The sequence below is a fragment of the Protopterus annectens genome, chromosome 13.part0 (assembly GCF_019279795.1).
Source record: "Protopterus annectens isolate FY-2018-M chromosome 13.part0, PAN1.0, whole genome shotgun sequence".
In the NCBI taxonomy this organism is placed as follows: Eukaryota; Metazoa; Chordata; order Ceratodontiformes; family Protopteridae; genus Protopterus; species Protopterus annectens.
This window is the reverse complement of record NC_056747.1, coordinates 370,297,246-370,309,315: the sequence shown is the minus strand read 5'-3', so window position 1 is coordinate 370,309,315 and position 12,070 is coordinate 370,297,246. Positions and strand designations below refer to the sequence as shown.

The following is a 12,070-nucleotide window of genomic DNA, read 5'->3' as shown; positions in this document are numbered from 1 at the left end:
TGCATTTCTTATTTCCTTTTGTCTATGTATGTGAGATCATTCACATTACATGATATGGTAAGTGTAGGTATTACGGTAAGTAGTAATTTCCACCTGTTATATATGACAATTTTTTTAAATGTCTAGTTCCAGCTTTTGTGATGCATAGCACCCACTAATGTTTGGTTGTCTGATCCTTTACACAGTTTTTATTATCCGTTTGAACCTGTCGCATTTAACAACACTTTTTATTTTAATGAAAACCCTCCAAAGAAAAAAGTTCCTTTTTTACTTGATGCAAACACATAAAACTATGTATATCCTGAAATAAAGTTTAAACCTCCTAATAGGAGCAGTTCCCAGATAGCTGCAAACACAGGCATTATCCAACAAAAAGCTGAGGTTATCCATGCTAAGACTCGTGTTTCTGCCTGTCCTCTTGCTTGCACTAATTGGCGTTTGTTTTTTATCTTTATTCCCCTCCCTGATCGCTTGCTTTCAGAAAATATTAACTTTTAGCCTTGATGAAACCAGTGCTTTGGCTTTTCATTGCCCTATAATCAACTTATCTTCACAAAGACGCAAGGAAAAAATGTAGCCCTCAGCTGCTGGCTTCTAAAAACACAAAACATTTATTGCTAAAGGAAAACTTACGTTCAGTGTTCTTCTTTACTTGTTATCGCTTAAAATGTATTATATTAAACCAGGAGTCTTAATCCAGACCTTCAACTATGCAAAAGTAAGAGGAAATGCATCAGCTCTGCATGTATTATGATCTCTATACTTTTGCACTCATTACCCCCCACCTCAACAACCCAGGATTACGGTCTATTAAATATTTTATCTAGCATTTTTCTCTTTTTGCATTAATACTAAACAAAGAAAAAAAGCATCTGTTTACTTTATCTTTATCACAGAAAATGGTAACCAAAATTCTTTACTATATGACATTCAATTAATATCAATAAAAGTCTTATAGAAATACTGTTAAGAATAGAAATTTTTACTTGGCCTTTTCCTTTCTCCTCCCTTCCCTTAGTGTACTGCCAGACGTTAATGACATGAGGTGACAAATGCCCTTCCATTTCTAGGTTTTTAATGTAGTCAACAAAAGTCTATTCTTTCACTGTCTTGTACAGCAGTATTTCACAAATGTGATTGATGTTATAATCTAAAAAATTTTTCACTCATTTCTGTATTGCTGGTCTTCTGCTCATCTCCCAACTCCAAACTCTGGTTAAATTCCAAAGTACTCATGATTCTTCTAGTCAGCTTTTGAGCTTTTCTGTCTCTCAAGATCTCTGGAGCATTGGAAACTGTTTCAGTGGCAAAATCTGTCCATGTGCTTTATTTTGGGAAGAATGAGAGGCAGTCTCTCCTCCTGTTTGATAGTTTACTTTTTGTTGGGCAGACAGCCTTTTGTATTTTCGCCTCAGCCTGTTCTGCATCAAAAAATGACTGATCCTCTTGAAAAAATATTTTAAAGACCTCTGCATACAGTTGCTGGACTCTCTCAGTTGTCTCTCGGCATTCCTATTTGCTGGAATAAATTTCTTTCTCCTGACTGGTGTCTCCTACTTTTAGTACTTTCTTTTTCTGCACACAGTTTTGTCAGGATCAAATCTTTCTGGTGGTAGAATTGAATCTTTACTAAGACAAGTCTTGGCTGCTTTCTCATGACCATGTTTGGAGTATACATATGATGTGCCCTTTTAATTAACTTCTGCCACCAGTTCAGTTTTTTGTGCTTTCATAAAATACAGCCTGTTCCTCCTTCCAATTTCCCTGGTACAGCAGAAATTCTGTTTTTTTTCCTGTGTGATCTCGCCTCTAATTCTACCATTCTTTGAAACGTCGTTTATTCAACAGTCTCCTACTCAGCCAGCTTTTTTTTTCATTTTGACCATTGATTTTTGCAGTTTAACCAGCTCATCTGAATCTCTCTCTAGCTTCTTCCATTTTTCCAGCCTTTTTGTTATTTGAGTTGATGCACTCCTTTGGTGTTTCATTTATTTTAATCAACTCTTGAGTTTATTTACTTATTTTATCCTCTAGATTATTGCAGGCTGTTTTGCACCAAAGCTGGAGCTTGAACTGCTTTTTGATGAACAGCTGTATGATTGTTCAGTGTTTTTTCACCTTTTCTAGTTTATTTCCGTTCAGGCTGTTCCTTTTTACTGGCATATAGACAGTGTACTAGCAATAACTGAATTTAGTGAAAGTGAGTAGTTCCTGGCCCTTTTCTTTAGTTTTTTTCCCACACTAGGAGAGCTGAAGTTAAGCTGTTGTGCATTGTGCAGCCATTTTGGAAAGCTGGTAAACTGGACACTTGGTTTTTGGATGGAGTATTACTAATATGTACAGTGCTGGAGATAGATGGGATTAGACTTGCATGATTGTTTTCACCAATTTGTCTTTTGTAGCCATTCTAATGTTGCCAGTCTTGTAGTTTGCCTTCATTTTTTGAGTAAAATTAATAACTCAAACTGTCTAACTTTTTAGGTGAGGGAATGGTCTTGCTTTGTTCTTGAAGTGACTGCCCTGTTCCTGAAATGGCAAGCATGTAATTGTATAGGTCAGCCATAGTAGTAGCCACAAACCTAGTGATGATTTTCTTTCCTTTGTTCAGATTATCCATACTGACAGTAATACGATCCTGGGACAGAATGACACTGGATTCAGCTGCGATGGATCCTCTAATACCTTTAGGGTCATGTTCAAAGAACCTGTTGAGATTTTACCCAACGTCAGCTATACTGCTTGTGCCACACTAAAGGTATGAGAGAGTGCATATCTGTTGTTCCTTTCCTAATGTCATTTTGGAGTATAAAGCCTGCAGGGCAGTGTTGGCCTTGGCGATTATTTTGCTTCATTAATGCCACCTGTCTCTTGTAGACCTTTCCAGTGTTTTTTTGCGTTAAGCATAATTTTGCGCGGATGAGAGGATATAGACATGCTCTAACTGTTCCTGATGCATATACACAGTCTAACGTGTGTGATGGCTATGTGTGTCTTTCATTGGAATACGAGCGTCCTTGTGGATTCCTAACCGTGCCTCCTCTGCGATCTCCAGATTGTCCCAAGTGTATCCTGCCTTTGTAATGTGCAAGGTGTGGAATTTTGTGACCAAATCATTTGTTTGCTCCCCTCAGAACTCTGAGTTTGACTGCCTTAGAGCTATTTCTCACAGTCAGTAATTTAAAATTCAGAGGTAACATTTTTGTTGCTTCTGCCTAAACAATTTGATGTCCTTTAGACCATCTTCCATAAATGATTTTAAGCTTAAAAGGAATTACCTGTTAGAGGTGATCCCTTTACAGCAGCATTATCTACATGCTATTGATTATTCAGGATTATGTACTTTGAAAAACGTCTTTCCTCTCCCTTAGTCAGTGTTAGCACTAAGTGTTGGGACTTCCTGTGATGCAGAAGTCTGTGGCCAGACTGAATTCCAGAAGCTATTACCATCCCCTAGCTGACATCTGTTGTATAAAGGGTTGTTGGTTGACACAATCTTCATTTCTTTCTTGCAGTGCAAGTGCAATATACCAGCCTGTGTGTGATAGCATTGTCAGTCAGCCTGAATCCAGAAAATTGAGCTAATACCCTGATGACAGACTGTTGTTGATTTGGTCTTTCTATTGCTTAGCTGTTTTAAGAACATTAATTGTCTTGCATATGGGAAGCAAATCCCTCACAAAGACTTTCATTCCTACTGTTTGTTCTGTCCAGCCCCAAAGCAGGAAATGCCAAACGGCCAGTTTTATGTTTGGGTTAATGATAGAACTATGAAGTGGAGGGCTTGAATTATTTAGTCAGTTTTTGAAGATGAATATTATTCCGCCTCTGCATGCTATGATGTGTGCCAGTTCCGTGAAGACACATGAAGGATTTGAGGGATGCAGACTTTTTCCTGTCCAACTCCCTACCTCTGCTCAAACTTAACACTGTTGAGTTGTCTTTCTAGCACCTAGTCTGACATTTGATAGGTCCAAAGCCCTCTGGCACAACACCTCCTCAGGCTGCCATGGCTTTGGCCCAACCTTTGTCCTTGTGAGTCAACACCAAACCAACATTGTTTGGGTCTGGAGCTGTTTTGCAGGCTGTGGCTTAAGATGCCCATGTTCTAGACTGTGCGAGGGCAGTATCCCCATGCTGACTGGGTAGAAATTCCTTGAAACCACATTGATGTCCTGGCCACCCTTCCCACAGTGAGAGGCTTTATCACGCACTTTATGTAAACCCAAGACTCCGAAACCCAAACAGTCAGGTTTACCCAAGCTGATGCTCACTGGGTCCATTGTAACTTCTGACTGATGCAGGAGTTCAGTTTCATGAAGTATAGGCAGGCTCCTCTGGGTAGGGAACTTGTGCTAGGAACCTCTCTGCTTGGGGGTGACCCCCCCCCCAAGAGAAACTTTGATTCCCCTGACTCAGATTAACTTGGTGACATGAATCAGTTACCCCACCAGCAATTTTTGGATACCATCTCTGAAGGCATCTAGTCCTCAGCGCTGCCACCTGAGGACTTGTCTTTTGGTGGTACTCTTCATAGAATGAAGGAGTCATTTAATCTGGAATCTAGGGAGTTTGTTCAGATACTTTTAGACTATTGAGTCATCCATAAAGTCTTGGGTGATGTGTTTTTGGACATCACTACAGCTTGATTCCCTTCCCCTGCTCTCAGGAAGCCTGATGGCTTCTGTAGAGTGCTCAGATCTCACAAACATCTCTGTATGAATACAATGGGGGACCCAGCTGTTCTGTCTGAAGTCCACCAAGGGATCATCCGGGCTTATTTCCAAGAACCGTTTGCCAAGTGACATAGTCAACCGCTAGACCGATTTTTGGCAAAAAGACTTGCACCTCCACTGCTGTGGCCATGAGAACTGTGAGCTGCCAAATGTCCTTCCATTTCACTGTTTCAGTTCAATGATGAAATAGTTTGAGCATATTCAGGAACAAATCAAGTCTAAGACAGGGGATACAAGATGGCCTTCATGAGGGCATCCAGGAATTGTCCAATGCAGGTGTCCAGATATTCATTCAAATGTGGCTATGATACACTGGATGAATTATGCAGGGCAGCTGCTACGGTCTGTTCATGGAGACATGCTTAGCTGAACACATGGCCTCTGTCAGATCATGTTAAACCAGAGATGTTATGTGATCCTATCTCGCCTACATTCTGTACTGATGGGTTCGGAGCCGGTCCTCGGCTCCGACTCGGCACGCTATACTATAGAATGAAGTCTCTTATTGGCTGAGCCATCCCATATCCCAGGATGCACCACCACTGCTTCCCCAGATCTCGTTTGCCGCTTTACAAGCAAAGACGTGGTCTCGGACTTGGCTGAGCTAAGTGCTTTTTTCTAAAGAAATTTCTGTCAGGAATTTTTTGATAATCGACCCAAAAGCTGTTTTAACAGCTATCGTTGTTGTGTGACTGAGTTTGAGTTATTTTTTGTGGTAAATTTATCGTTTATTTGTGGGAAAGGATCCCGTTTAAGTTAGAGGGGCCTTGCCCTCGCGCGTGTTTGAAATACTTAGTGTGAGTCTTGAGGTAGTATTATAGTGGTCAAGAATCCCGTTTATGTTAGAGGGGTCTTGCCCTAATTCTAATCACCTTTAAGAAAGTTTTGTGACCAAAGTTTCTTTTTTGTGTAGTGATTGTGTGTGTCAACATGTCTAAAGAGCACAGACCATCTGGGTTCAAAAAATGCTCTAAATGCAGTTACAAAATGTCCATAATGGACGATCACTCTTTATGTGTGTATTGTTTAGGCCCTAAACATCTTCAGGAGTCATGCAGTGTTTGTCACGCATTTTCCTCCCGGGTCCTCCAAGAGAGGAAAAACAAATTGATTTTAAAAGGGCTTATTACACCTTCTTTTGAGGAGGCTTGATCTTCTTCCTCTTCACCTTCGAAGAAAAAGAAATCGTCGGCTCCGACCAGCCCGTCGGAACCGGCCACAAAGAAATCTCGGCAGGCTTCTCCATCAGCTCCACGGACTTGGAGCCGAGGGCGGAACGGTCTGCCTCGATGCCTCCAGCCTAGACTCCTCTGGCTTCGGAGCCGACGGCTAGAGCTTCGAGAGGCGGGTCACCTTCATCGGCTCCACTGTCTTCGGAGCCGATGAGAGTTGCCCGCTCAGACTCTTCCCCTTCGGCGCCAAAGTCCACTTCGGCTCCGAGGGAAATTGCAATGGTTGTGGAGTCTCCCTCGGCACCGATATTTATCGAGACTATTCGGAGCCGGTCCCCCAGTCCTTCGGAATCGGTGGAGAAGTCGACTCGAACCTGTTCGATCTCTTCTCGGTCTTCGCGGATGTCAGATTCGGACATTGACAGGGTACTTCAAAGGCTGTTTCAGTCTCCAGTCTTCCGAAAGTTGGTTTCGGCTCCAGCCCAGTTGGCTCCGGAGCCGATTGCCCACCCTGTTGTCTTGGTTCCTCCTCCAACAGCCTCGGCACCGTTGGAGTCTGTGCTGGTGGAGCCGATGGAGGTTTTCGGGTCGGCTCCGACCCTTACTCCAACCCCGACCTTCGGGTCGGAGTTCGGTACACGGACCTCTTCGGTCGGCCCCGTGGCTGACGCTTCGGGACCGATGTTTTCGGTTCCGAGCCTCCCTCTCAGTGTGTCGGCTGCGGGAGTGCCGTCTACTGTTGTGGCCTCTGGGATCGGACCTTCCCAGGACTCTGGGGGTCCGGCCTTCAGGGCCATGAGGAGTGCTTTGGCCAAATCTTCTTTGGCCACCTCCACCGTCTCACCGGCACCTTCCCTTGGCACGAAGACTGGTTCCCTTTGTAGTCCCCCTGTCTCAAGACAGCGGAGCCCTGGGGCCTGAGGTCACCCCCATTGGGGTTTCCCCCCTTCCTGAAGGTCCCTCCGAAGCGTCTTCGGAGGAACCTCCAAGGAAGACAGTGCAAGAGGAAGCACGTGGACTCCCCTGATGAGTGTCTCACCTCGGACACCGACCTCGATGATGCGGAGGGGTCCCCCAAGTCGTCCTCGGATGATGTCTCCTTTGTGGACATCTTGGAAATCCTGAAGCAACCAGGCGACTGGCAGTCCAAACCCCCTTCCGCTGAGGAGTCGGTATTCCTCAAGGCCTTCGGGGCTCAGCCCTCCGCCTCCTGGGTGTCTCCGCCCTTCGATGAGCTTCTGGATTTGATCTCTCGAAGGGCGTGGGAGCACCCGGATTCTATGGAACCGGTGCCGGCTCACCCTAATAAATTTCTTTCAGCCCCCCCCGAAAAGGATTTCCTCTCCAAAGGTGTGGCTGTAGATGCCCTGGTGGTGGCATTTGCTACCCAACAAGATGTGGCAGAGGCTTCGACGTCCGTCCATCCTCCTAATAAAGAGTCCAGGAGCATGGATCGGTACGGGAAGCGCACCCTTACTTCAGCAGCCTTTACTTTAAGGTCTCTGAATTATCTGACTCACTTCACCAGACTTCAGAGGGATCTGGTCAAGGAACTTTCAGATAACCCTCTCTGGTAACCTACCTGAGCAGTTGGCCCAGACTGTTAGCTCTCAGTTGGCTACCCTATCATCAATATCGAACTCGTCCATGAGGCTCATTTCGTATGCAGCTGAGGGGGCGAGTAGAGCGGCAGGAACAGGTGTTGCTCTACGGAGACCAGCCTGGCTTCGCCTGTGTCATTTTGCGGAAGCCTTCAAGTCTTCCTTTGCCGACGCTCCCTTTGATGGGTCCTCTTTGTTTGGACCCAAGGTAAAGGACACCTTGACTCACTGTGAACAAGAGGGTAAGACTTTGACTGCCGTAGGGGCACGGTTTTCCACTCCCTTCCGGCCTTATCCCAAGGCTAGAGGAGGGGGGATAATGTGGTTCCGTAAATCTCAAAAGACTTACTCCTCACAGCAGGACGATCCCCCTTCTAGAGGGAGAGGAGGGGGAAATTTTTCAGGAAGACGCCGTCCCAGAGGTGGCAGAGGCCCCCGCAACACTGGAGACCGCGAGTTCTTTCGTGGCTCCTCAACCTTCCAGCATCCCTGAAGGATTGCTCGACTGTGCAGCTCCGGAGCCAGTCGGGGGTCGTTTTTCGAAGCACCTAAAGGCCTGGGAGAATATCACTCAGGACCGATGGGTGCTCCGAATCATCGCCGGAGGTGACATCATCCCCTTTTCTCAACCCCCCCCCCCCACCATCCAGGAAAATCCCGGACCCACCACCCAGTCAACGGGATCTTGCAGCCATCGAAATCTCAAAGCTGCTTCAAAAAGGAGTCATCCAACCGGTCCCCGTAGGCCAGACCGGATTAGGGACTTACTCAAGATTCTTTTTGGTGCCAAAAAAGACCGGGGACTTGAGGCCCATTTTGGATCTCAGCAAGCTAAATCGATCAGTCAAGAAGTCCAAGTTCCGGATGGTCACCTTGCAATCCATTCTCCCGCTGCTGGAGAAAGGTGTTTGGATGTGCTCCATAGATCTCAAGGACGCCTATTATCACATCCTGATAGATCAGGCATCCAGGAGACACTTGCGCTTCAGCCTGGGAGACAGTCATTTTCAGTTCCGTGCACTGCCCTTTGGTCTCACCACAGCCCCCAGGGTGTTCACCAAATGTTTGGCGGTGGTGACTGCTCACCTGAGGAGTCTAGGATTCCAGGTGTTTCCATACCTAGACGACTGGCTCCTAACTGCCACCTCCAGGCGTCTACGCTTACAAAACCTAGCAGCCACTATATCTCTAGGCAACTCCCTAGGAATCACCTTCAGTTGGGCAAAGTCTGTGTTGCTGCCATCTCAGCGCATACGGTTTATCGGAGTAGAGATAGATTCAAAGCAAATGCGGGTCTATCTTCCTACAGAGAGGATAGAAACATTAGTCTCAAGTTCGAGCCTTGCTTCTCAAACGCCGAGCCCCAGCCAGGATGGTCCTACAACTGTTAGGTTCCATGTCGGCCACCGTTCTCCTAGTCCCCTTGGCAAGATTACATATGAGGATTCTCCAGTGGCTCCTGTCAGTCCAGTGGTCTTATCAGGATCTCCCTCTGTCACCTCATTCTGATCACAGAGACGTGCAAACAGGACCTTCGTTGGTGGCTTCTTTCCTCCAACCTGGATCAGGGGCGACCCTTCGTTCCACCACCTCCAGTGGCCACATTGACTACAGACGCCTCCCAGATGGGGTGTGGGGGACATTACCTGGGCAGGTCAGTCCAGGGCAAGTGGCATTCCGACGAGAGTCTCCTCCACATCAACATACTGGAAATGAGGGCGGTGCTTCTATCTCTGCAAGCGCTACACGATTACCTCCCTCCGGGCGTGATTGCCATTCAGTCCGACAACATGTCAGTAGTCTGGTACCTGAACAAGCAGGGAGGGACCAGATCCTACCCCCTTTGCAGAGAGGCCATGAAAGTGTGGGATTGGGCGATTGCAACCAAACGTTTTCTGGTAGCAACACACATTCCTGGGAGATCCAGTGTGATAGCCGACAGACTGAGCAGAACTATTCTCTCCCCTCACGAGTGGTCTCTGAACGACAGAGTGGCAACTCAGATTTTCAGAAGATGGGGAACTCCTTGTTGCGACCTTTTCACAACCCCCCTCAACACGAAATGCGAACAGTTCTTCTCTCACCCCAGTTCCGGGGGAGGTTCCCAAGGACGCCCTAGTACAAGCTTGGCCCACCGGCCTGCTTATACATCTTTCCACCGATTCCCCTTCTTCCCAAGGTGATCCAGAAGGCGATTCGCTTGGAGAGCAAAATGATTTTAGTTGCCCCATACTGGCCTCGTCAAGTCTGGTTTCCCTTTCTTCGGAAATATGCACTGGACGGTCCATGGTTCCTGGGCCAAGTTCCGGATCTCTTGACCCATCAGTCGGGACAGCTTCATCAGTCCCTCCACTCGTTGAGGTTAACAGCTTGGCTCCTCCTCTTCCGACCATAGTCAGGAACCATGCTTTGGACCCGAAAGTCATACATATCTTGTCCTCGGCCCATAAGACTTCTACTAAGAAATTGTATAACAGCAAATGGAAGAGATTTGCTATTTGGGCCCAACTCCGGGGATTAGATCCCATAACTGTCCCGGTGTCAGAGGTTCTAAAGTTTTTAGCTTCTCTGTTCAATCAAGGTTCTTCGGTCTCTACCATCAAGGTTCAATTGGCAGCTATTTCCAATTTTCATGAGAGCATAGAACCACCTTTGATGAGCAACAAGTTGTGTAAAGCCTTCATGAAAGGTGCTGGGCTGCTTCGGCCCCCGATATCTCATCCCGCTCCACCGTGGGACCTTAATGTTGTGTTAGGTGCTTTGACCTCTTCCCCCTTTGAACCGGCAGCAACTTGTGACTTGAAATGTCTTTCTTGGAAGACTGCTTTCTTAGTTGCAATTACATCAGCCAGAAGAGTTTCGGAACTTCAAGCACTATGTGTCAAACCACCATACCTGGTTTTTCACAAGGATAGAGTATCCCTCAGACCGAATCCATCCTTTGTTCCTAAGGTTTGTTCTAGTTTTTGTCTGCAACAGTCTTTGGAACTTCCAGTTTTCTTCCCAAAGTACTCTAATAGAGCGGAATACATCTTTCACACCTTGGATGTTCACAGACAATTGCGCTTCTATTTGGATAGGACGCACCAAACAAGGAAAACGGATCAGTTGTTTGTGTCCTTTTCGGACAATAAATTGGGCAAAGCCGTCACGAAAGTCACTATTGCCAAGTGGATCAGAGACTGTATCAGTCATACTTACTTCATTTCTAATAAAGAGCTTACAACTACAGTGAAAGCTCATTCTACCAGGGCTATGGCTACTTCGGCAGCTTTTCATTCTAAGCTTGCCATTAGTGACATTTGTGCTGCGGCTACATGGTCTTCTCACACCTTCATTTCTCATTACAAATTGGATGTGGCATCTCGGGGGTGAGCTTCCTTCGGTTACACAGTTCTCCGGAGTGTTTTCCAGTGAGCCACCCAGGAATCAGGTGCTAGGGACGCTGTCCCATCAGTACAGAATGTAGGCGAGATAGGATCACATAACATCTTTTAGTTATGTACTTACCATAACTTTAGATGTATGGGATCCATCTCGCCTACATTCCTAATAACCCATCCTCCTTCCCCCTGCCTTGGAGATCAGAAGAGACCGGACGGTTCAAGTTTAGCTGTTTCATCCTGAAACACCTGGCAATATTATATCAACAGTCTATGTGTGTGTGCATGTGTGCGGACAAACAAGATCTGGGGAATCAGTGGTGGTGCATCCTGGGATATGGGATGGCTCAGCCAATAAGAGACTTCGTTCTATAGTATAGCGTGCCAAGTCGGAGCCGAGGATCGGCTCCGGACCCATCAGTACAGAATGTAGCGAGATGGATCCCATACATCTAAAGTTATGGTAAGTACATAACTAAAAGCTTCTTAAAGCCATTCCGGATAGGAGTTTTTCTTTAGACCCCTGCTGAAAAGGTGTTTAACAGACCAGGTAAGAAGGGGAAGAGCATGAAGTTAGTCACAATTCTACCCTTCCCCTACTCCTAAATACAGTAAAAACTAGACTAGTAAGCCGTGGCCCTTTCCTCCAAAGCAGGAAAAGACCAAAGCTTCAAAAGGGGAAACGGTCCCAGTACCAAAGAATGCAGATTAATAGCTGTTGATCTTGGGTGTAGGACCTGGTACCCATAAGAGAACAGTTGTGACTATTCTCAGCTAAGCCCACCCCATCTATATCTAACCTACCTTGGTGGAAGGCTGCATTCCTTCAACTTTTGGGAAATGTGTGCTCAGGACCAATAGGTCCTACAGGTAATGAGAAGATACTCTTTCCATTTCTGGAAAGTGCTCCCTTCTTGGGCATCCTGCCCCCCCCTCCCAATCCAAGGAAAAGTTTTTACCACCAAGGAAGACTGTCTTTTACAGCAAGGATCCATTCAACCAGGCGAGCAGGGTACAGGGTTCTGCTTCTATCTCTTCTCAGTATGAAGGAAGGAAATTTGGAGATGCATCTTGGATCTTTCAAGGCTAAACAAATTTTTGGCACTACCCAGATTCAAGATGTTAACCCCGCAAATGTTTCTACGTCTCATTTGGCTCCCTTTTGAAATGTTGGCACTCAA

The 12,070-nt window shown here is 46.0% G+C and overlaps 1 protein-coding gene across 2 annotated transcripts in view; it reads left to right on the top strand.

The window, feature by feature from the left end:
- LOC122787331 (BTB/POZ domain-containing protein 2-like) overlaps positions 1-12,070 on the top strand; it is a 555,231-nt gene that overhangs the window by 417,976 nt on the left and 125,185 nt on the right. For both annotated transcript variants that reach the window (XM_044053980.1, XM_044053979.1), the window contains one exon: positions 2,609-2,755. In XM_044053980.1, coding sequence (XP_043909915.1) covers positions 2,609-2,753 — 145 coding nt within the window. In that variant the 3' untranslated portion in view covers positions 2,754-2,755. The remainder of the gene's footprint in view (positions 1-2,608; positions 2,756-12,070) is intronic.